This window comes from Chiloscyllium punctatum, chromosome 9 (genome assembly GCF_047496795.1).
Source record: "Chiloscyllium punctatum isolate Juve2018m chromosome 9, sChiPun1.3, whole genome shotgun sequence".
Taxonomy (NCBI): domain Eukaryota; kingdom Metazoa; phylum Chordata; class Chondrichthyes; order Orectolobiformes; family Hemiscylliidae; genus Chiloscyllium; species Chiloscyllium punctatum.
The window spans coordinates 41,691,693-41,718,379 of NC_092747.1; the positions used below are offsets into that span (position 1 = coordinate 41,691,693).

The 26,687-nt window shown below is 38.6% G+C and overlaps 1 protein-coding gene across 5 annotated transcripts in view; it reads left to right on the top strand.

The window, feature by feature from the left end:
* Positions 1 to 26,687, top strand: part of atp8a2 (ATPase phospholipid transporting 8A2) — a 561,594-nt gene that overhangs the window by 124,964 nt on the left and 409,943 nt on the right. For all 5 annotated transcript variants that reach the window (XM_072577324.1, XM_072577326.1, XM_072577325.1 and 2 more), the window contains 2 exons: positions 8,188 to 8,287; positions 12,898 to 12,996. In XM_072577324.1, coding sequence (XP_072433425.1) covers positions 8,188 to 8,287; positions 12,898 to 12,996 — 199 coding nt within the window. The remainder of the gene's footprint in view (positions 1 to 8,187; positions 8,288 to 12,897; positions 12,997 to 26,687) is intronic.

The window sequence follows — 26,687 nt, forward strand, 5'->3', positions numbered from 1 at the left end:
CAAGTTATAACTTTACGATTGGTATTAATCCTTGAGGACAGCACCTTCATGAGGGTTTTTCTTCTTCTTTTGGACCAGTGCACAAGCCTTTCTACCCAAATCCCTGAGCTCCCTGCAGTGCCAAGTCTCTAACCATTAAGAAAGTGCTTTGTCTAATCTGGATAATTTCACCATTCCCCATATGAACTCCATTTGCACTGTTTTGACCATTGAGTTTCTCCAGCGCTTTCTGCTTTTACTTCAGATCTCCATAATTCACAGCATCTTAGTTTTTATTATCAGACTGATTTCTGTTCCTCAAGATTGTGTGGAGTTCAGTGACTTTAGATCATGACCTCGACCTCCATTTAGTTTCATTTCTTTTCTCTCCTATTTGGTTTGTCTTGTATCTTTCATTCTTTCTCCACATTGTACTTTGTGCCTATTATATAACCATCCAAACTTTGTCTAGGCACTTTTTTTCTTTCCTATACCCATTATGTATCACTCCCTTTGCCTTCAGTTGCTCAGTCTGGATTTCTTTCCTAACCTTTTCTGTGCTTCTACCCTTTTCATTTTTAAGGTCCTCCTTAACAAACACTATAGATCAAATAAGTTGACCTAGGAAGTCTGCAAATATCTTCCCAATATTCTTTCCCGAGAAAGTCTGCAAAAGTGGGAGTCACTCATATACAGTACAAAATGTGAACTGCCAGTGTGAATGAACTATGGACAAAAAACACAGATAATTTATATTAAGTGAACGTGCATGGTTTATTGAATTAGAAAAATATTTAATTTAAAGAAAGTATCTTTAGCCACAATCAAAATGTTTTAACACCACCAAATGTATTTCTTTGGCAACTGTTACAAAACATAAATGGAATTAATTCTGAGTCATTTTGCCTTTGCCATCATCATAAGGATCTGACTTTGGCTTTGACATGATGCATTCGCTTACACGATCATCTCTACAGATAGTCGTTTCTCCATCTTTTGGAGAAATATTTTGAATGAATTGATGATAGATATCATTGCATGATTTAATAATGAAATTACACACAACATCATGCATGTATATTTCTATGCTGAGTGTATTGTGTCCATGAAGCAGCTACCTGTTCCATTCAGTGTGAACATGATCCTTGAATGGCTTGTTTAGCCACCCATCCAAAGATTGAACTACAAAAATGAGACTCCTTCTTACACCCAGTTTTAATTAAAACTGGGTGTTGTTTATTTTCATGTGTCTCTAATTTCTTTATCTGGCATCTCCCACACTAACAACTGGCAATTTTTCACACAGGGCATTTCGCACATGATCAATCCATAACTTCCATTCAGCCTCATCCATCCAAACCATTGGTATGGGCATGAGCAAAACCTCCTGATGGGAACTTCATGTTAAGAATAGACTTTACTTTAAAAAGTTACGTTAGGCTTTAATTTCACTGTTGACTACGTAGGCTTGTACCACCATGACTTATCCTCTTGGGTTTTGTTTTTAAAGCTTTTTGCCTCTGTTTGTATGCAGAACATACAGAAATTTATGGATGTTTCATCCATGTTGCCAATATAACTGAATGGACACATTGCATTTCTGTTACTGTCTGATGAATTGCTGGAAGCTAGTAATTTTAGCATTTGGTATTTTGGTAATTTCAGCCTTCAGTCACAGCACATGACTTTTTTTGATAAAGTGGCTACACTGATGAGCCATTGGTCTGAAACATTTGCTGTCTTAATTGTTTGATTCAGCCCACTTAATTTATATATATATATATATTATGCATGGCATTTCTGATGACAATGTGACTGTCATGACTCTTTGCAAGGAACTATTTTGGTGCATGTTTCTCAAGGTTAGACTGGTCCTTGGCCTGATAGTATGTTTGGGCATCTTCTTCAGGTTAAACGAACACTGAACTCCCTCGTCATTTATTTATTATCAGTTGTTTTGTCAAGTTAGCCAATGTTATGGCTTTTCTTTTGAAAGCAGCTTCTTGTTTTTCTCGTTTTGCTGAAGCACTCATTTTGTTCAGTACTAACCATGTCATATGTGGTCGGTTCTGTATAGATGTGCCATAAGCTCTTGTTTAAAACATAGCACCTTGGCTGAATTGGTGACCTAAGATCCCATGCTTAGGAGATCCTTACTCCTTACTTATGCAAAGAGAATTTTGTCAGCTCCTGTTAATACCAGTAGAATTTTTTTTTTGTATGTGCTATGACTTTGTGACAAACCATTTTGTTTTAAGTTTATATCTAAACTTGTATTAGGTTCAGCAAGTTTATATTGCTGAAATATAAATGGAGCAAAATAGAGTCTGTGAATCATACAGTACAAAAAACAACCCTCTGGCCCATTGAGTCTGCATCACCAAAAAATCCATGTCTTCCTACACTTTACATCATGTACTCATGTTTGTGTAACAGAAGAGATGTCTTTAAAATGCATTTAGATTAGCTTCCACTCTACAAAGTACAAGCATGACTTAGTTTTTGTTTTGGTAATAAAGTTTGGCATCAGGTTGATGTGTATAAAAATGTGTATAAAAACTATGAAGAGTTCTTGGGTCCATTTGCCTGGATGACACCAGGGATGGGAAATGTGAAGGTGGATTTGAAATACTACAGCAGCAGGTCCCAACAACGGAGGGAAGGATTATCTGGTGTAGCTGGATTTGGGAGCAGAATTAAGGGACCAAGTGGCTTACTGTAGTTCCTAACTCGTATGTTTGAATGAGCAGGGTACCAGCGCAATTAATCTCTTCGGCTGTGTTGTTGAACTAGCTGGGGCATATGCCTCAAAGATCAGGGTGCTTCTACTTTATCACAGTGTGGTACATAAGCAAATTGCATGCCAGTTTCAAATTGATGACACTTTTAAATTTTATATATATATTTTTGGGCTTAATGGCCACAACCAAGAATTTTGCAAATGACACAAAACTTGGCTCTTCAATTGATTGTGAGAGTGACAGTTGTGAACTGTCATAAAAATAAAAGGTAAATTGCAGTAAAATATGAATGGGCTAATCAGATGGGTGTAAAAGTAGCAAATGGCTTTCAACCTGGTACAAGCGTGAGGTGGTACATTCAAGAGGTTAAACAAGGTAAAGGAATGCACAATTGATGGGAGAATGCTTAGTGTAGAGGAAGTGAGGGACCTTGGAGTGGATGTCCATTGATCCTAAAAGGGATCAGGACAGGTTGATATCTTGGTTAAGGCGACAAGATACAGAATACAAGAACAAGGAGGTTATGCTGGACTTGTATAAATCATTAGTTGGGTCACAACTTGAGCGCTATGTGCATGTTTTGGCCATCTCATGACAGAACAGATTTTGTTGCATTAGAGAGGATGTATAGGAGATGTTTGAAGATGTTGCCAGCACTGGTAAAATGCAGCAATGAGGAAAGCAGTGCACTTGATTGGCACCACATCCACAAATGTTCACTCCTTCTCCCATTGATGCCCAGTAGCAGCAGTGTGTACCATCTATAAGATTCACAGCAGAAATTCACCAACGTTCCTTAGCAGTGCCTTCAAAATCCATATTCTCCACTATCTAGAAGGATGAACAAGTGCAACAATAACTTGGGAACACTGACGTGCAAGTTTCTCTCCAAGCCACAATATTGCTGATTCAATATCCTGAAACTCCTGCTCTAACAGAATTGTGGGTGTCCTTAGACTACATGGACTGCAGTAGTTCAACAGGGCAACGCATCAGCAGCCTTTTCAAGTGCAATTCTGGTTGGGTAGCAAATGCTGACTAGGCCAGTGAAACTCAAATTTATTGAATGAATTAAACATTTTTGTAAAAAAAAATTAGACTGGGATTGTTTTCTTTGGAAGAGAATGGTCTGAGGGGAGAAATGATTCAGATGCGTAAAATCGTGAGAGGCCTGGGTCAAGTGAATCGCGAAGGTCTATTTATCTTAGCAGAGTTGTCTGTGACTAGGATCCACAGAATTAAAATGATTGGTACAAGTATTTAGAGGGGAAAAGGGAAAGGTTTTGTTCACTTGATGTGTGGTCAGGGTCTGGAATGACAGTACCATTAGAAACCCTTAATCTTTGTAAAACGCATATGGATTAGCATTCCCTCTAATTTTCTTACTAGCTGTGTGAACATTTGAGGCCATGTACACCAGTAACTTGTAGAACCAGAAGTCAATGCCACAATTAGTGTGCCGACACTGACTGCTCTGCTTGGAATATCAGTGGCAATGTGTTATTAATAATGCAAAGACATGGCATTTAAATTCAGCATGTTAACTTAATTAACGTAGAATGAGCAAAGCAACAGTCTTTCAAATGACCGACAACAGCTTTGTTTTTATTGGTTGCTGGTACTTTATCCATGGACCAAAAACTACTCCAACGCTCCATTTGTGATCTTTAAATGCTGATGCCAGATGAAAGATTATCATATAATTATTGTTCAGGGAGTAGAGACAACCCTGGAAATTGTAGATCTGTGAGCTTTACTTTAGTTGTGGGTAAAGTGTTGGAAAGAGTTATAAGAGGATTTATAATCATCTAGAAAGGAATAAGTTGATGAGGGGTAATCAACATGGTTTTGTGAAGGGTAGGTCGTGCCTTACAAACCTTATTGAGTTCTTTGAGAAGGTGACCAAACAGGTGGATGAGGGTAAAGCAGTTGATGTGGTATATATGGATTTCGGTAAGGCGTTTGATAAGGTTTCCCACGGTAGGCTATTGCACAAAATACAGAGGTATGGGATTGAGGGTGATGTAGTGGTTTGGATCAGAAATTGGCTAGCTAAAAGAACACAGAGGGTGCTGGTTGATGAGAAATATTCATCCTGGAGTTCAGTTATTACTGAGGTATTGCAGGTATCTATTTTAGGTCCACTGTTGTTTGTCATTTTTATAAGTGACCTAGAGGAGGGCATAGAAAGATGGGATAGTAAATTTGCGGAATACACTAAGGTCGGTAGAGTTGTGGATAGTGACGAAGGATGTTGTAGGTTCCAGAGAGACACAGATAAGCTGCAGAGCTGGGCTGAGAGGTGGCAAATGGAGTTTAATGTGGTAAAATGTGAGGTGGTTCACTTTGGAAGGAGTAACAGGAATACAGAGTACTGGTTTAATGGTAAGATTCTTGGTAGTGTAGACGAGTAGAAAGATCTCCGTGTCCAGGTACATAGATCCTTGAAAGTTGCCACCCAGGTTGAGAGGGTTATTAAGAAGGCATATGGTGTGTCAGCTTTTATAGGTAGAGGGATTGAATTTCAGAACCATGAGGTCATGCTGCAGCTGTACAAAACTCTGGTGTGGCCACATTTGGAGTATTGTGTACAGTTCTGGTCACCGCATTATAAGAAGGATGTGGAAGCTTTGGAAAGGGTTTAGAGGAGATTTACTAGGGTGGTGTCTGGAATGGAGGGAAGGTTTTACGAGGAAAGGCTGAGGGACCTGAGGCTGTTTTTGTTAGAGAGAAGATGGTTGAGAGATAACTTAATTGAGACATGTAAGATAATCAGAGGGTTAGATAGGGTGGCTAGTGTGAACCTTTTTGCCTTGGATGGCAATGGCTAGCACTAGGGGACATAGCTTTAAATTGAGGGGTGACAGAAGGAGGACAGGTGTCAGAGGTAGTTTCTTTTCTCAGAGTAGTAGGGGCATGGAACACACTTCCTGCAATGTAGTAGACTCGCCAACTTAAAGTGCATTTAAATGGTCGTTGGATAGGCATATGGACAAGAATGGAATAGTGTAGGTTAAATAGGCTTCAGATTGGTTCCACAGTTCCACAGCAACATCAAGGGCTGAAGGGCTTGTTAACATAACTGTGCTGTTATGTTCTATGTTCATGGTGTTGTAGTTTGCCTCAAATTCTATTGTCAAACTGGCACTTGGATTTTGTTTATTCCCTGTGAAATGTTGTTTAGCTGTGTGATTTCCAAACACATCACTCAGTGTTCCCCTTGTCCTGCACGCACAGTACAAAATCCCCACTCAGTCGGATGGATGTATTCTTGTGTTGTTCGTCTGTACCCTTGCTTTTTAGGTAGGTGACTTTTTCACCTTTTATTTTACTGATTTCTTGCTCATGTTGATAAGTGGGAGGCTTACAATGACAAATAAACAAACAAATTTTACATGAACATGATCAAAGGGAAGAGGTGAAGAAAAGGAATTGTAAAAACTGTTTCAACAGGAGTCGAGAACTATAGTGGATAATATAAAACATTGGCAAACAAAAGTGAACTGAAATAAAAGAAGAACATCCTGAGACTTTACCAACTGCAGTGCAGCTTGTGCATTATTTTAAAAGTTAGTCATTGTTCTTAATCTGGATAATTTATATATAGCTAAGATCTATCAAGAGCAGTAATTCTTCTTGAAAATTCTTTGATAGGAGAAATTCCCTATCTTCAGAATTTTCACTGGAAACGTTTGTGTCCATCTGAGCAGACATGTTAATGCCTTATTTAAAAGGTTATGACCTACACATTTCAAGGTGCAAAATGGGTCATGGACTGTCACTATGGTCAACAGAAAACACTATCACTTTCGTGAAAGCAGAAAATAGTGTGGAGGATCTGTGCAACTTTGTTGCACAGATTTGCTGTGTAAATTGGGCTATTTTGAATGCACTTGATACAAACGTTCTTCAAGGGGCCAGATGAGGCTGCAGCCATAAAGGTGCAATTTATATTTATTAAGGTACCTGATTATGGATAGAGAGATGGCAGGAGATTTTCTCTCCACCCACCTAGTGTGCCAGAGTTAGCAGTTGTACATCCTCAGCTCATCCATAGGTAATTTCTCCTAGTAAGTACAAACCAGGAGTTGACCCTGCAATATTATAATCTGTCTAGGCTATTCTACATGTGCGTCTAACCGTTTATGGAGTAGGAAAATTCTCAAATGTTAACTGCAGAAATATTGGCCTAGATTATCTGATGGCCAGGTAGGCATTTCCGCACTAAGTAGGAGTTGTGCATTAGCATCCGGCAGAATCTCATGACAGCTCACTTTGAAGGAATTGTCTGGCAGTTTGAACGTTACAGTGTGCAATTCCCCCGTGCCTGGAATCCTCTGAAGGTATCCATTTAATTCACAGTATTCAGAAGATTTTGCCACAATAAGGTTACCCAGGATAATTAAATTAACAATGAAATTGTTGGACATTTGAGTCTAACTTCTGGGTAGCTATTACATTTATGCCCCCTCACCCCAACTCCCTGGCACCCGACTCACTTGACCACTTTCCCACCTGGTAACTTTGCTGTTACCTTATGTTACCCTTTCACAGGAGCTGTCAAAGTGGCTGTCTGTGATGCTAAACATTTAAATCTCACAATACAGCATGTGATATGGTATGACATACCCTGATTGTCTTTGTCGCACGGGACCTGTCAGATTTAAAGTACACTTCGTGTTTCTGAAGCTGCCCAGATGAGAATCTCCTTTCTGAAATACAGAGCTCACTCGTCACTTTTCAAAAAAAAAAGCAGGAGCGGATTGACGGTCTGAATATTTACCACTCCTTGGAAAATACAGCCTAATTTAAAACCATGTCCTTTTGATAGAAGTACAAAAAATGCTGCACAAACTTAACAAGCCAGGCAGCATGTATGAGGGAAACTAGTCCTTGTGAAATGTTAATTGTTTAATTTTACAAATGCTCCTTGAATTGCTGAGTTTTTCCATGTTTTCTGCTTTTGTTTTTCACATTTCTAGCATCCATGATATACTACTTTTGGTTTTCTCTTGGAATTGATGTTTAAGCAGCTGCAATTTGCATATTTCTGTGATATCCTAGTACTGGTTTAACACATCTCTGAAGTAGACCTTGCAATTCTCACATTCTCAGTGTACTTCCTCTTCCATATTTCATTTGCTTGCCATAGAGAAATTTTCTTGTGGTCTTGAAGCAAGGACATTAGTTTACATTGATAAATTGGAGTGAAAAGGACATTGTTTCAGCTGACACCTTTTACCAGAATTTTCATCAGCCCTGATAAAGTTTCATACCTGAAATGTTGACATCTATTTCTCTCTCGGATGCTGACTGATTCTTTCTGGAATACTTAACCTGAATCTAGAAAGTAACTGTTCTTAGTCTTAGTTAGACTGTTTGCTTTGATAAGAATTTTATAAGATTATTGGAGTTTTTTTAAGCTTTGAGTTTCTTATGACAATATTCTTGTTTTTATGATCAACAGCACAGCAAAATACAGCGTGATAACATTTGTGCCTCGCTTCTTGTATGAACAGATCAGAAGAGCTGCAAATGCTTTCTTTCTTTTTATAGCCTTATTACAAGTAAGTTTAACTTGAGTGTGTTTGGTAAGACTCTGTTCTAATTTAATATTTCTTCCAATGGTGCTTTCCCCTTCATTGTTTCAAGATTTTTGTATGAATTGTTATTGGAAATGCTAATGCTAAGGTGATGGGGATCTGGTAACATTTTCTATTTAAGATCACTTTACTATCAGTTGTCTTATAACTTAAGTGCTCGATTTAATAGTTAGTAGTTAACAATAAAGCAAGGAACCTTTGATATCTTTTTTTTTTGGCCTGACCCCAGCTGTCGAATGGTCATGAGATGGGTTGTAGAGCATGGCACACCACCTGTAATTGACTTGAAATCAACTGCTGCAAAAGAGCAGATTCTCCAAGAATTGAATGAGGATTATATATTCAGGGCTAACCTAATTACTTCCATTCCTAAAGTGCAGTGAGACAGTTCCTAGTTTAATTTTCCTTTCTTTTCAACATATGAACATTCAAGACACTACATTATTACTTTTATCACTGAAGTTTAAAATAGTTCTGAAGGAAAGATACACTTACATAATTCTGGTGTGGAGTTACATTTCTCTCAATATTTATGACTTATTTTTCTTGAGAAACTGAGTGCTGAATCATTTGCAGTTTTGGATGACTGGGTCTTCTTAGATTGTACTTTATATTGACAAATACTGATTGCCACCAGAAGCTTCCTGTTTACTCTTGTATGTGAGACCAATCATGCCCAATGAGAGACTGAGAATAGACACAATCTTAACAGCATTGGTTTGAATTTCTGCTACTGTGAAGTGTCCTTTAACAGCACTTGTATATATGATGCAGCTTTGAAAGCGGAGAGTGGAGTATGATCTGTAATTAACTGGCACGTTGTATGTTCAACAGAAATTTATTAGTGATCATTGTACCACCTAAAACTGCCTGGGAAAATGAAATGTGAGGTGGATGTAGAAATGCCTCAGTGTGATTTGGACAAGTTGAGTGAGTGGGTAAATGCATGGCAGGTGAAGTATAATGTGTTTAAATATGAGGTTATCCACTTTGGTACCAAAAACAGGAAGGCAGATTATTATCTGAATAGTTGGTAGATTGGGAAAGAGGGAGGTGCAATAAGCTTTGGATGTCCTTGTACACCAGTTGCTGAAAGTAAGCGTGCAGGTGCAGCAGGCGATCAGGAAAGCTGTAAGTTGCCCCTCAGTGAGAAGATTCGAGGAAAGGGCCAGAGATGTCTTGCCTTGGTGAGACCATACCTGGAATAGTGTGTGCCGTTTTGATCTCCTTATCTGAGGAAGGATTTCTGGCAATGGAGGGAGTGTAACAAACATTTATCAGACTGATTACTGGGATGGTAGGACTGATGTATGAAGAGAGACTGTGTCAACTAGGACTATGTTCACTGAATCTAAGGAGAATGAGGGAAGTAACTCATAGATACCTATAAAATTCCACTGGGGCTAGACAGGGTAAGTGCAGGAAGGATGTTTCCAATGATTGGGCAGTACAAACCAAGGGTTTACAGTTTCAGAGTCTGAGGAGGCCGTTAAGGACTGAGCTAAGGGGAAATGTCTTCTCCCAGAGTCTGTGAAATTCCCTGCCTCAGAAAGAGGATGAGGCCAATATCTTGAATATTTTCAAGGAGTTAGATATAGCTGTTGGGCCTAAAGGGATCGAAGGTTATAGGAAAAAAGTGGGAGCAGGTTACTGGGTTGGATAATCAGCCATGATCATATAGAACCGAATGGCCCCCTCCTGTTCCTGCTATGATTCCTGCTTCTTTCTGTCTTGTGAGTAGTTCAGTAATGATTGGTTGGAATTCATCTCCCAGTCAGCCTTTTAGTAAGGTATATATGGATCAGTAGTGGGGAGAAAAAGCACCATAATTACCCCATGTCACTTCAGAAAGAATGCTGGGTGGATAAATAGATCCTTAATGGATAACTATCCAGTTACTTTTATTGTGTAAAGTTCTTAAAATCTGTATCTTTGCAGAAAATGTTTACGCATGGCTATCCCCCATGATATAATCCAAAAATGAATGTTTTCACACATTTTTGCAAGTTGTGCCCAATAAATTATGAAAGGTTCTTAAAAATTTTCGGCCAAATTGTTTTTTATACTTTCAACGACTAGTGTCTCTGTAAGACTGCAAGGCTTCGAAGTGATGAAGTTAGGAGTGAACATAGTAACAATGGAGAATTGAGCATTTTGGTGGGGGTGGGGTTGCTTTCCTCAGTCTGTTTATCTTTCTGTGGTAATTCTGACAGACTTCCTACCATAATTATGATCATGTGTAAACCAGTTATATTGCTCAAAGGAGAAGCATGTTGTTGATGCATTTCATCTTGTGTTATCAGTTTTAAAATTAAGAATGCAAAACTTTGAAGCATCAAAAATTTATGTCACATGAATCATTATCAACTTTGAGCTAAGAAATTGTCAAAGAGAAAGAAATAACAGCCCTTTCCTGCTACTGTATAATTTCTTGTGACTGTTTGAAAATTAGCACTCTTGCATTTTACCAGTCTTGCAATATGTCTCTCTCTTTAGCAATATTCCAGATCTGTACTACCAAATGACTGAAAGCAATTATAGTGCCCCTCATAAAATAATCTATCAATGGCTTTAAGCTCATGAAAAATATATGACTTCCCTTTGATTTCTATTATGCCCTTGTGATTTCTGCCGATAGCACTGTGCAGCATGTAAGACATTGAAGTCTCAAAGTAATGGAAGACTTTCACCTATTTTAGCTTTGACTCTTTTTTTCAGTCTATTTGGTTTTGCAAGTGGAGCTCTGATTGGCTGTCTTCTCGCAGGCTGCCCCTTGATTTGTTGCTGATAGCTTCTCTGGGAAATTTAGCTGTGCGTCTCTAAGACAAAGGTGGTACTCTCCACAGATTAACCTGAAGTCTTTTTCCTATCCACATGACTCTTGTCCCTCCATCTCTACTCTCTTTGTATTCAGTCTAAAAGTAATTTGTAATGTTTACAGCAGAGAAGTAAGGTTCTGAACTCTTTTTGTTTGATTTGGTAACACTCGATGGGATAACGGTTTTTGATTTTCACTGTTCTTAACTTAAGGAAGGTGTTGATTAGTAAAAAGACAGTATCTTGCCAGATTACCACTGTGGGTGGTACCTTGCCCAGCTGCTGGTTTGTATGTAAGTTTTCATAGTCACTATTTGTAGCTCATGGAATGTGGGAGAAAATAATTTAGCAGCACCTCATAGTCTCTGCAGTACATATAACCTCAAAATACATTCTTAGTTCCTTCTGTTTTGATGAGATATGTAAACTGTAAATGGACATTGAAAATATCCATATTATAGAGGAGGAAGTGCTGGATGTCTTGAAACACATAAAAGTGGATAAATTCCCAGGACCTGATCAGGTATATCCTTGAACTCTGTGAGAAGCTAGGGAAGTGAATGCTGGGCCCCTTACTGAAATATTTGTGTCATCGCTGGTCACAGGTGAGGTGCCGGAAGACTGGAGGTTGGCTAAAGTGGTGCCACTGTGTAAGAAAGGTGGCAAAGACAAGCCAGGAACTATAGACAATGAGCCTATAGTTAGTGGTGAGCAAGTTGTTCGAGGTAATCCTGAGGGACAGGATATACATATATTTGGAAAGGCAAGGACTGATTAGGGATAGTCAACATGGCTTTGTGCGTGGGAAATCATGTTTCACGAATTTGATTGTGTCATTTGAAGCACTAACAAAAAGAGAATTGATGAAGGCAGAGTAGTGGACGTGATCTATGTGGACTTCAGTAAGGCAGTCGGCAGGGTTCCCATGGGAGACTGGTTAGCAAGGTTAGATCTCATGGAATGCAGGGAGAATATAGCCACTTGGATACAGAACTGGCTCAAAAGTAGAAGACAGAGGGTGGTGGTGGAGGGTTGTTTTTCAGACTGGAGGCCTGTGACCAGTGGAGTGCTGCAAGGATTGGTGCTGGGTCCTCTACTTTTCATCATTTATATAAATGATTTGGATGTGAGCATAAGAGGTATAGTTAGTAAGTTTGCAGATGAAAATTGAAGGTGTCGTGGACAGCGAAGAGGGTTACCTCAGATTACGATGGGATCTTGATCAGATGGGCCGATGGGCTGAGAAGTGGCGGCTGGAGTTTAATTCAGATAAATGTGAGGTGCTGCATTTTGTGAAAGCAAATCTTAGCAGGACTTATACACTTAGTGATGAGGTCCCAGGGAGTGTTGCTGAACAAAGAGACCTTGAAGTGCTCCTTGAAAGTGGAGTCACAGGTAGATAGGATAGTGAAGGTGGTGTTTGGTATGCTTTCCTTTATTGGTCAGAGTATTGAGTATAGGAGTTGGGAGGTCATGTTGCAGCTGTACAGGACATTGGTTCGGCCACTTTTAGAATATTGCATGCAATTCTGGTCTCCTTCCTATTGGAAGGATGTTGTGAAACTTGAAAGAGTTCAGAAAAAGTATACAAGGATGTTGCCAGGGTTGGAGGATTTGAGCTATAGGGAGAGGTTGAATTTATTTATCTCTCCCTTTTTGATATGCTATAAAATCCTTTTGTTAAGATGTTAGAATTACTTCTGTTCTAAGAATGAAAACACCGGGACGAAACACTAAGACTTGGTTATTTCTTTTAGCAAATTCCAGATGTCTCCCCCACAGGAAGATACACGACTTTGATGCCACTTATCTTCATCCTCACAGTTGCTGGCATTAAAGAAATTATTGAAGATTATGTGAGTATAACTGCTGCTTTGCATCCCTGATTACTAATGGCATTGCCACAGAGAATGCAGTAGTTAATGATGATTGCCATGTGTTGTCTTTATTTTTCTTTAATATTGCTCAAGTTCTGTACTACCAAACAGCTACTTCTGTTTTAATGGATCTTGGCATTCACTCTGAAAACCATATTGATATGGTTATTGATATTGATATTGATATAAAATATAATTTTAAATGAAACAACAAGACTTTTTACATTTTTGGCTCTGGGCTATGAACACGTGTTATGTATTTTTCAAATAGCAATATTCAGTATCCAGTGCAAAATCAACATAACGGATTTTGCTTTTCTCAATGCTAAATTAACGAATATAGGTTAAAAACAGCTAAATTCTGAGGCATTCCTGTATCTCTTGAAACATTTTGGATAATATACAAAAAAGTGCCTACCAAAGAACTTGTAGGTGAGGAGTTAATGAAAAGTAATGTGATCAAGGAGAAGCAGTGGTAAATAGTAAACCTGGTCGATTTAGGGCTGATGTAATAAAAGTCAAGAAAATGAATGAAAAAGTGGGAATGGAAAGGTTAGAGAAATATGAATGAGTTTAGCTTAGTTTGTATAGATGCAAACATGTAATTAATATTGGAGAAAGTCTGGGATTTTAAAAATACATTCATTCAATCATTCATAGGAAGTGGCCATTGCTGGCTATTCCAGGATTTATTGACATTCCTTTTTGCATTGAAGAAGATGCTAGTGAGCTGCGATGTTTTTCATCTGGAAGTGTTAAAATACTGTATTGTACATATGTGACACTGGATTCCTAGTTTAATAACTTGAAAAATAAAATGCACAATGAAATGTAAAAGAAACATTATACAACGTTTTAAAGTAAAACTACTCACCATTTCGTACAATACTTTTAGATTGAAAAGACAACATCTGGTGGCCACAGTTGGTTGGTGCACCTGGACACCAAGTTCTACCTACACTGGCCAACTTGGGCCAATTGATGGAGCCTCGGAAATCAGTTCCAATTTAACTGGGAAGCAAGAATTCACACTTTCTGACATGAAAAAAAGGGCAATTGATACTGAAACCATTTGAAGCAAACTAGCACCAAACGTTATGGATTGCCTGTATTACTTGGCAAAGAGAATATAGTCTTGAATTATCACAGAAGAAATGCAGGGCAAGTTACGTACATGTGAACATATGAATTAGGAGCAGAACTATGTTATTCAGTCCTTCAAACCTGCCTCACCATCTCATAAGATCATAAAGTCATACAATCATTCAGCACAGATGAGGCTATTCAGCCCATTAAGTCTGCGTTGACCAATTTGTACTAAACTCACTTTCCACGTCGACCCATAGACTTGAATGTTATGGTATATCAATTGCTCATCTATGTAATTTGTAAAAATTGTGAGGTTTCCTACCTCTACTACCCACCCCAGGCAGACCACTCAAACTTCCCACCACCCTCTGGGTGAACAACATTTCTCCAATCTTCTTTAAAACACCTTCTCTTCACCTTAAAATTATGACCCCTCATTATTGACTCTTAAACTAAGGTAAAAAGCTGCTTTCAATCCATATTGTCCATGCCCTTCATAATCTTGCACAGCTCCAACATAGCCTCACTGTTTTTAACTCATTGTTCTGATCAGCCTGTTCAGAGATATTATTATACACCTCTGAAGCAGTCAGGACCTGAAGCTGGGCCTTCTGGTCCAAGGATAAGGACACTACCGCTTCTCCATAAGAGGGTCCTCCCTCCTTGTTTTTATAAATCCATTTGGACCCTTGAGCCTGCTTCACCATTAAGTACCATCATGGCTGATTTGACATGCCTCATTTCCACATTCCTATCCTTTCCTCATAATCTTTGATTCCCCTATTGATCAAGAACTTCTCCATCTCAGCCTTAAACATACACAAGAACTTTGCCCACAACTCTCTGTGGTAATGAGGTCCAAAGATACTCATCCATCTGAGAGTTGAAATTCCTCCTCTTCTTAATCCCAAATTTGTGCCCCTTTGTTCTGAGACTATGCCATCTAGTCCTAAGCTCCTCTGTGAGCAAAAACATCCTCTCTGCATTTACCTTGTCAAACTGCTTAAAATTCTTGTATATTTCAATGATATCATCTCTCATCCTTCTAAACGCCAGGATTAAGAATCCCAACCTGTTTAACCTTTGGTCAAAAGACAGTCCCTCCATAGTAGGGATCATCTGGTGAACTTTGTGTGAACTGCCTCCATTGAAATATCATTCATTTAAATAAGGGACCACATCTGCCTTCAGTAATGAAGATGTGGTCTCACTAGCACCTTGTACAGTTGCAGTAGGATTTTCCTACACTTATACTCCAATCCCCTTGGGTCTTCACACTTATTACGTTGTCTTCACAACATAATTCCTACCATTGTGTGTTTTTTTTTTGCAAGTTTAGTTACTGTTGCCTTTGACTCATTCATCTAAGTAGTTGATATAAATTGTAAAACATTGACAGCCCAGCACAGACCTCATTACAACCTGTCAATCTGAAAACGACCAATTTATGCAGACTCTGTTTCTGCCTGCCAGCCAGCCAATCAATTATCTGTGCTACTGTTGTACCAACTACACCACCATGAGCTCCTTTTTTTCACTTACTTTAATGGAATCATGTCAAATGCCTTCTGATATCCAAGTGTGGTACATTTTCAGCCTCCAGTTTACACATGGCGCATATATTATCTTTCAAAGCGGTCAAACAAACGTGGTTTCCCTTTCACAAAACTGTGCTGACTGTTCCTGATTATCTTGTGTCTTTCTAATACTGTGGTCCAGTTAATTGATTCTAACATCATGCCCATGACAAATGTCAAGCTAACCAGACTAGTCTACTGTTTCCTGTCTCCCTTCTTAAATAAAAGGGTTGGTTATATTTCCTACTTTTCAGTCTGATTGAATGTTCTCAGAATCTAATGAATTTTGGAAAATTAAAGAACAGTGCATCTACTACCTCATTGGTCTCCTTTTTTTGTTAATTCACTCATAGGATGTGGATGTTGCTAGCTAGGCCAGCATTTATTGCCCATTCCTAATTGCCAAGAGGGCAGTTAAGAGCCTTTGCATCCAGGTCAGTTCAGGACATCGACGATGATTTCATGGCCATCATTAAATTCTTAATTCCAGATTTTTATTGAATTCATACTTGACTATCTGCCATGTTAGGATTTGAACTCGGCTGCCTAGAACATCACCTACGTCTCTGGATTAATAGTCACTTGATAATACCACTAGGTCAATGCTTCTCCTCTTTTAAGACCCCCGGATAAAGTCCACTAAGATCTGGGGACTTAGCAACCCACCATTCCATCAGTTTGTTTTGTACCACTTCTGTAGTGATGATCATTTCAGCAATTTTCTCTCTTCATTCAAACTCTAAATTTACAGATATTACTGGAATTTGTTTGTATTCTCCATAGTGAAAACAGAACAAAATATTTATTCACAACGTTTGCCACTTCCCATTACCTGTAGAGACCTCTGGAGGATCAACACACAATTTACTTGCCCTCTTCCTCTTTACATTCTTATGGGAACACTTGATATCCTTCTCCTAGGCTTTAGTATTATTTGTCCTGATCAGCATTTTAGTTATTCTCTTTTTCACTTTACCTGCCACTTTGATCTTGACACAATTATATGTTCTTTTCTTGTCATAAATTTGAAGCTTTCTGGGGCAGTAACAGCTTGCAGATGCAATCTGTTCGCAGACAAGTTGGAATTGTATCTAAAAGTTGGAATTGGAGAGCCATTTCCAGAAACCGAGGAGCACAGACCAAGGAAAGTCTGAATTACCAGCAGTTATTGAGGCAATCTGTGATCGAGAAATGTTTGATGGAGTTTTGGAGTAAGGTCTTCAAAAGTGAAGAATTTGACTCCTTTGTAAAGTTTTGAACAGATTTGATAACTCATAGTATCCCAGTTTCTGGGGGCTCATTTTGAAGTCTGTGATCTCAACATTAACCTCTTACTATTTGATGTGCTCTATGTAATGTTTGGCTACAGTTTATCTGTTATCCATATTCACCTAGTGTTAATTCTGAATGTTAGAATAAAAGTTCTCTCCTTGTTGCCTGTAGATGGCATTCATTTTATAAATTTGTACAGTAAAGATTTCTTTTGTTCAAAACCATAGATTTGATCATTATTCTGTTAGTGAGGTCTTGGGATCTCACATTTGTCTACATTTTAAAAAAAAGTTACAGATACCTAGCCAGTAAATAACAAAACTGGTAATCTGATGTGGGATCATGGCAACAGTCTCTCGAGTTTAACAGGCTAAGAGGTGATTTCATCAAAACATTCACCATCATGAATTGGCTTGACAGGGTAGATACTAAGAAGGGATTACTCAATTTTTTTCTGTATTCTCTATAGTGAAAACACAGCAAAATATTTATTCATTTATTCACTTTTTCCAGAGACCAGACAGTTGTGTCTCCAGAGTTGACAAGAGCAGGTCTCAAACCAGTGCTTTCCCTTCCTCCATTTCGAACCCACTCGCTCCTCCTCGTGTCTGGATCAGAGGACTCTCTGATTACCCTGTTCTGGACATGGCATACTGCTCCTACTTTCTGGATTTACACCCTTCTTCCTTTACGATCTGCCTGGACGATCTGCCAGCCCCAGACCTGACCCCACTTTTCCCCTGCCACTGGATCTGAACCCCACCCACTTCAAAGCTGACATCCACCTCTGACAGGTCCGATTTTTAAAATTAGATTAGATTCCCTACAGTGTGGAAACAGGCCCTTCGGCCCAACAAGTCCACACCGACCCTCCAAAAAGTAACCTACCCAGATGCATTTCCCTCTGACTAATGCACCTAACACTACGGGCAATTTAGAATGGCTAGTTCACCTGACCTGCACATGTTTGGACTGTGGGAGAAAACCAGAGCACCCGGAAGAAACCCATGCAGACGTGGAGAGAATGTGCAAACTCCACCAAGAAAGTCGCCCAAGACTGGGATTGAACCTGGGTCCCTGGTGCTGTGAGGCAGCAGTGCTAACCACTGAGCCACCATGCTGCCACTCACCCAGCCACTTTGATCTAAATACTGCAGCCCCCCCACCGTCCCCGTCTTGTATCCTGGCACCCTACCCATGGCACTCTATTTCCTATCCAATTGGCATCCCACCTGCCTGGCAACTACTTATATGGCAATCTAACCTCACACTTGTCTTATATACTTAGTGTTTGACAGCTGTCAAAGTGGCTGAGTGTGCAAGATTCCTGATTGTAATTTCCAATCGGAATTGTGGAGTACTGTCCTTTCATAAAAAAGATTGGGCCTGATTTTCTGAAAAGTGGCATTGTTTACTATGACCAAGGAATCTAGAGGAAAGGGACACAATTGCAGGATAAGGAATCGATCATTTACAGCTGAGATGAGGAGTCACCTCTTCACTGAAAGGGTTGTGAATCTTTTAATTTCTGTGTTTTGAGATGTGCCTGCCATGAGTGTGTTTCAAGCGGAGATAGACAAATCTTGGGAGTTTCAAGGAGGGAAGAAAGTGTGGGAGGAAAGATGGAGTTGAAACCCAACATCCGCCTGATCAAGCTAACTTTGGACAGGCTTAACAGGCCATATGTAGAAAGTGAGCACTACAGATGTTGATCAGAGTCAAGAGTGTGGTGCTGGAAAAGCACAGCAGGTCAGACAGCCTCAGAGGACCAAGAAAATTGACGTTTCGGGCATAAGCCCTTCCTGATGAAGGGCTTATGCCTGAAATGTCGATTCACCTGCTCCTCGGATGCTGCTAGACCTGCTGTGCTTTTCCAGCACCACACACACACACATACACACACACACACACACACTCCTCAACAGGCCATCTGGTCTGCTGCTTATTTCTAATGTTTGGAGAGGTCAGAAATCTCTGCTGCAAGTGTTAATATATTAAGTAACAACCCTCTTGGTAGAAAATTCCAAAGATTCACATATCTCTTTGAGTAAAGAAACTACTCCTCATCTCAGTCCTAAATGATCAACTTCTATTTCTGATGTTGTGCATCGTGTTCTATACTATATTCCCTTGTAAGGAAAAGCAACCTCTCTAAGGTATTAAGCCCCTTCAGAATCTTGTATGTTTCATCAAGGTCATGTACAAGACTCCATCTGCTGTGACCTGCCATTTTTGTCTAGTGTTTGTGTGTTTCTTTATTTGAATAGTTATTTAGTTACAGGTCGTTCTGCTATGACTCATGTTTCATCAATGCGAATTGGCTGTAATGCGATTGACAAAAATAGAATGCTGTTTTGAAACCATGTACTTTATAAATGTGTTGGCTATAACGCGATTGCATCGTCAACACTTTAAGTGCTATTTTAATTGCATGATTTTTATATAGCATGGGGTCGCACAAGAATGCAACCATCACATTATAGAAGAAATATCTGTATTAATTTAGGCATGTAGTAGCTCGTTAGAATTTTCTTGCTTGCAGGCAAAGGAAAACTTTTCACAAGTTACTGGAGGTAAAAGATAATTAAAATGAATATCTGCTTCCCCCTTTGTACAAGCTTGCCATGGGAACCAAATTTTTGACTTTTGTGCTTAAGCGCTCCACACTCTGATGCTTGCTTCTGCTACCAAGGTGAACCTACTTCCCCTTTTGATTGTGCACATAAAGATATTCTAACTTTAAGCTGTGTTAGCATGTTATGCTGAAGCACTTCCCTAAAAGGAGAGACGAAGAGTAGATAAGAAACTATGATGCCACAGGCAACTAATTCAAGGTGAGTACAAGCTCAGTCCTGAAAACACAAGCACGGTCACTCTCTTCTTTTACTAACAAAATTATAAAACCTATGAGGCAAACATTACAACAAAATATTAGTAAATTATAAAGAACCTTGCAGCTTATGTATGTATCCTTAACAATTCTATGATCTTACTTTTACCAACATACATGAATATTTTGAGGAATTGTGTTTTACAAATTATGCTGAGAGATGGCAACTTTTTAAATCAAGGCTTTTTTATTGTCATATTATATTCAATGAAAATATGTCCTCCTTATCTGGATTTTACTGCTAAATGCAATTGTAAAAATGGATTTTGATTCTAACTGAATTTATTGAATGATTTGCTTTTAAATGTTCCACGTGCTGCTGGCTCAGCATACTTAGTAGCTGATTTTATCTGTTCACTGTTGTGTGATTGTGCATTAGGATTCAGCAATTGATTTCTAGTTTCTTTAAGTGGTACTAATGGATTGTGGGTAGATCTGCACAAAAGTGTCTGATGGTAGCTGGTAATATTAAAGCTCTTTTCTGACTTTTACTCTGTCTTGAATAGCTCCCATCAGCAAGTGGAATTTTGAGAGGAAGTTCACACAGTTAAATGACAATATCCGTGCAAATAATGATATAACTGAAAACCAAAGTACTGCCAATGCTGAAAGTCAGAAACAAAATCAGAAATTGCTGAAAAAATTCAGCAGGTCTGGCAGCATCTGTGGAGAGAAGGCAGAGTTAACATTTTGGGTCCACTGACCCTTGTTCACAACTGGTCGATTTGAAAAGCAGTCAGTTACAAGAAGTTCATTCTAAGCACAAACTATTACCGTTTGATGTGTGTACACTGAAAAAGTTAGATTAAATTGTGTATAGTTATTTCTTAGCATGCTATGGAGTTGACCATACTTTGGTTTTGGATTATACGTGATTGGCAACTTCTAACACTCTGCTAGAAATGCAGAATTTTCTCTTTTGGTTTTGAGCTCTGGCCAGAGCACGTGAACTCCTAGAACAAGCTAACTCATACAAATCCACTTGCTATACCTTGTCTTGAAAACCCAGAGTGGAGCCGAACGTGACTGTTCTTTCGAATCATTTGTTAGAGTTAAGAAAATCACCAATGTTTTAAGTGTGTATTTGCCACTTGTTGACTAAGAATTTTTGAATAAAGTGTTGTGTTGTTTAATATTTGCTTCTGATATGACAGTAATTGCAGCCAGTTAATTGTAGTGTTGATCTGACAACATGCTAATATGCACCTTCAAAAATACCTGTACAAGATGCTGACTTTCCCAAAAATTTGTGTAAGTTTGATTGTGGAAATTCATGCCCAGCCGTGGAGATGAGAGCAAGTGCTGGAAAAGCAAAATGATGCAGTATCAAAGAACTCAGTTTTCATAATTATTGTTAATGTCTTCCTGCTTAATAAAAGATTTTTAAATGCTCTTCACGAGGGTGTATTTGATTATGAGGTAAAAACAATGACTGCAGATGCTGGAAAGCAAATACTGGATTAGTGGTGCTGGAAGAGCACAGCAGTTCAGGCAGCATCCAACGAGCAGCGAAATCGACGTTTCGGGCAAAAGCCCTTCATCAGGAATAAAGGCAGTGAGCCTGAAGCATGGAGAGATAAGCTAGAGGAGGGTTGGGGTGGGGAGAGAGTAGCCTAGAGTACAATGGGTGAGTGGGGGAGGAGATGAAGGTGATAGGTCAAGGAGGAGAGGGTGGAGTGGATAGGTGGAAAAGGAGATAGGCAGGTCGGACAAGTCAAGGAGACAGTGTCCCTCTCCCACTGAAACAGCACTGTCTCCTTGACTTGTCCGACCTGCCTATCTCCTTTTCCACCTATCCACTCCACCCTCTCCTCCTTGACCTATCACCTTCATCTCCTCCCCCACTCACCCATTGTACTCTATGCTACTTTCTCCCCACCCCCACCCTCCTCTAGCTTATCTCTCCATGCTTCAGGCTCACTGCCTTTATTCCTGATGAAGGGCTTTTGCCCGAAACGTCGATTTCGCTGCTCATTGGATGCTGCCTGAACTGCTGTGCTCTTCCAGCACCACTAATCCTGTATTTGATTATAACTAGTATCAGCTACTCTAATTGGTTTTCGTTGTGTTATTATGTAAGAATATAAGAATCTAGTTGTTTTATCATCTTGCAATATTGTAGTTAATGAATTTGCTTCTGCAGTTGGATTTACTTGAGCTTATATCCGAGATGTTGATGAGTTGAAGTATCAGACTTGGAAGGTAATGTTCAGAATGTGGGCATGAGGATATGGTCAAAGACAAATCAGATTCCTGGACAGTGCAAGCTCTGCAGACAATGCCATTTTTTTCTTTCTGAAATAAGATTTAACAGAGTAGAAAGAAAGTTTTTCTTAAATTATTGGATAAATATACCCCAATATCTATAGCTTCTACTCGTGCCAGAGTTTCAGCAGCTAAGATATTTTAATTACTCTTTTCATTTCCTTGGCTTATCACCAAGAATATGATAAACCTCGCCTTATTCAAATGGTCACATGGAAGATTCGCATGTGAAGCATTGCTGAAGGTGGAAACTTGATTGTACAGTTTTAAATCAAATTTCTTCAGAGTTTTATTTTTTTCTGAAGATTTCCTTAACAGTAACATGTTTAATTACAATCATCAAGTCCAATATTCCGCAGAAGAAGGACATTGTGTTTGTTCTGTTTTCCTGAAGGAGCATATCACCTTGTGGCATTCTCCCACTTTCTAGATGTAGCTGTGCACATTTTTCTGTTTCAGCTAATAATGCAATTTCCTCTTGAATACCACTATTGAACCTAATCCCACTACTGTCTCAGCAGTACAGTACATTCCAAAACCACTTGCTGTGTGAAAATAGTTTTTTCCTGATGTTGCTATTCCATCTTTTGCCAATTATCTTTAATTTGTGCCCACTTGTTCTTCATCCATCCACCAATGGGAACAGTTTTTTTTCATAGTTCTCTGCCCAGACAATTTGTAATTTTGAATACCTCCATCAAACCTCCTTTCAATCTTCTTTTATCCAAGCAAAACAGTTTCTCTGATTCTCCTACCAATCTAACTGAAGTTTCTCATCCTGAGACCATTCTAAGGAATCTTTTCTGCATGCTCCAGAACTAAATGCAGTACCCCAGTTGAGGCTGCACAAGCTACACATTTCATTAACCAATCTATCAAGCTGTTCTTCCACCTTCAGTGATTTTAGAAAAAAAAATTGTTGGTAGGAGTTTGGTGTTGCTGGTTAGCCCAGCATTCATTGCCCTTCCTAATTGCCCAGAGAGCAGTTGACAGTCAACTATATTGGTTGGTCTGGTATCACATGTAGGCTATTCTAGGTATGGTGGATGGATTTCCATCCCTAAAGGATACTGGTGAACCAGATTGGTTTTTATGACATTTGACTATGATTACATGAGTATTATGAGGTGAGCTTTAAATTCCAGATGTTTTACTAAATTCAAACTCAACTACCTGCCATGGTGGATTGAAATCCATATTCTCAGAACATCAGTTTTGAAGAAGTCATATGGACTTGAAATGTTAACTTTGTTTCTCTCTCCATAAATGCTGCCAGACATGCTGAGTTTCTCCAGCTTTAGTATGCATTTGTTAGCAAAGCTAGTAAAATTACCTCTTTTCTATCCACTTCCCTCTGCTCCTGAATCCCTTTTTGTTGAGAGTGCACACTTACAAGAGCCATGAGAAACTGCAGTATGGAACTGTTAGGACATTCTGGATTGAAGAAAGGGTTGTGAAGGAACATGTGATTTGTTGGAATTGTTCAATAATAATGTGAGCTGCAACTTGCTTGCTCAGTGAAGAAATGGCAAGTAACTTAAAAGAGACAAACAAAGTTTTAACGAGGGATGTGAAATGATGTTTATTGCTTTCATTGCTGACCAAATCTAGTTTGGAAGAGACAGCCTTGGTGGAGAAGATAATGTGGAGGTGCCTGTGTTGGACAGGTGGACAAAGTTAAAGATCACACACCACCAGGTTATAGTCCATCAGGTTTACTTGTAAGTACTAGCTTTCAGAGTGTTTCTCCAAAGACTGCCCTCTTTTGCAGTTGGTTTCTATTTTGTTAGTGGGACAGGAGAAGGAAAGATCTCCAAAGGTTATAGTAAACAGGACTCTTTGTCTCTCTGGAAAAGTAAGAAAAACCTTAAAGCATGATTAGCTGAAAGGATCTCTCTCTGTGAACTATTTCTAGGAACCTGAGAAAATTCCCAAACATCAGTATCTAACTTGTAAATTTAGAACACTGAACTCAGAATTCTATTTAAAGATTATCTGTACTGTTGGTACTAAGAATTGGTAATAAACCAGCAAACTGGGACTTGTACAAAGATTTTAGAGCATTGTAGAATCTCTTCCAGTCTTTGTGGTCTGCATATGGTTGAAGTTTTTCAGGTTTCTGATTGATCTCCTGTGGCCTTTCTCATTTTCAGTATTTTTGCTTTTTCTTCTTTTTTTTCTACTTTCCTCTCCGATATTCCTGTTTCTCTTTATATTATTTTTTGGCCGACCTTTTGTACATCTTTCCTATCCTCTGCCTGCAAAGTCTCATTCGCTCTTACTTATATTTGCTATCCACTTCAATAGCTTTTTCAAAATTTTGGAGAAGCTCTATAAAGAGTGATTGTACGAAGTGAATCTTTTTGAGACATGCAACAATTTGTGACAGTTGAGAAAGAAAATGGGATTTAAAAATAACAATTCCATTGTACACAATAAAATTTGGACATGTAGTTTTCATGAATTATATAAATAGACATTGCATCCCTTAACTTAAATGCCTCATATATTTATTTGAATAATTAACAATAAGAATTTTGCACTTTTGAAGCTGGAGAATTAATGTTGAAAGTTACTTCAGAAACTTGGAAGTTAAGAGTTTGCGTAGTGCAAAGAAGGAACTATATTCCAGCATTCTAGAACTCCTCACTTTGAAATACTTCATTGTGCTGTTTCCTTTCCAAGCCATTTGCAAGAACCTGGTTTTGAACAACAGATAAACCAAACTGAATGGCTTACTTTTATTCATTTATGAGATGAAGGCATTGCTCGCTGGGTCAGCATTTATTGCATATCCCCAGTTGCCCTTGAGAAGGTGGTGATAAGTTGTTTTACTAAACTACAACAGTCCAATTGCTGTAGGTAGATCTACAGTGCCATTATGGAGCGAATTCCAGGATATTGACCGAGTGATGCTGAAGGAACTCTGAAGAGTTTTATTTAAATAAAATGTCATTTATTTTGTCAATGGATTACTATTGCTGCATTAGTTGGAGGTATAAAATGGAAACTGATAGAAGGTGACTGCAGATTTTCAATGCATTGATAATTTGTGTACAAAGGATATATAATAGGATGGTAGAATGCATTTCTTCAGAATAATCTTTGAATGTAACATTGCACTGAGGAAAATTAGTTTACCACACTGCATCTACATATGTACTTATCATTTGGTTGGTGGTTACCACTATGTTCTTAGCTGTGAATTATCATGTTCCAGAAACATGAAGACATAATCTGGGTTGATACTTTGAACTGGTGCTGGGGAAGTGATGGATATATTAAGAGTTAATGGGTTTTGAATTGTTTGTATAGTTATTTGGATCTAGTAATCAGTGGGGCAAGGGATTTTTCTTGAAGTGTAACTAACTGAAATAAAGCCCTCTCATAAAAGAGTGGATTTTAAATCCAATTATCCTTTAGATTATTTAGACTATTACATCTCAAGAATCATTTAGTGGATGTGAAGCACTTTGTTCTAAGGATGTGAAAAGAGCTATGTAAGTTTATTTGTAAATTTATTTGCTTGTTCTTCTCCAAGCACTAAAGGAGTTACAAAGACAGCAAGATTATTTTGGGCATCTGGTAGACATGATATGAAGAACTGGTCAAAAATCTCAGGCTCTTTTTATTCATTCATGGGATGTGGGTGTCACTCTCAAGGTTGTTATTTATTGCCCAATCCTTTGCGAAGGCAATGGTGAGTTGGGAAGATGTATTGTGGCATATTAAACAGTAGCTGAAAATGTGTTGCTGGAAAAGCGCAGCAGGTCAGGCAGCATCCAAGGAACAGGAGAATCGACGTTTCGGGCATAAGCCCTTCATCATATTAAACAGTAGGCCCAGAATATCACATTGGACAAAAAGAGAAGCCTCCTCTCCCTGGGGCTGTCTGATGCTTCTAAAATAATGATGGTGGTTTTCCATTGAAATGTCAGTTGGAGAATATGTTTGTTCATCTGAATATTCAAAATACTTTCCATAAACAAGTTTGGAATGTGATTACTGTCATCATTTAAAAATGTAGTATTTGTTAAAACTTCAAACCTTCCTTTAGTCTCCATTCTGTTAAGTGGTAAAGTCCAACACATGACAATTACATTTGACATCAATTGGAATGGCGAAAAGGAATATGCATCAAGATATTAATTTACTGTATTTACATTTTTAACAAAAGGTATCATAGCGATTTTTGAGATTTGTAGCTCAGGTTGATGAGAAGTATGTAAGTTAGCTCAGTGAACTTATGTTAGCTGGTAGTATGATGAAATGTCTAAAAACAAACCTTCAAGCTCAGCAAATTTACAAATAAACTTACATACTTAAAAGCTATGATACTTTATTGGATTGGTTTAACCCCTTTTTTCCTGGTTGTTAGCACAACATAATTACATTGCCAGTTTAGAAACATGCACTTGGGAGGAAAACAAGTGTTTTATGGAGTTCTTTTACCCTGTAAAAATAAATGCAGATTTGAATTTCCATTAATAATTTAGGTTGATCCTAATTAGAGCAGATAGTCATTGCCAGCTTGTACTAATGTTTTATCCTGATCTTTTTGTGAATGCTTAAATTAA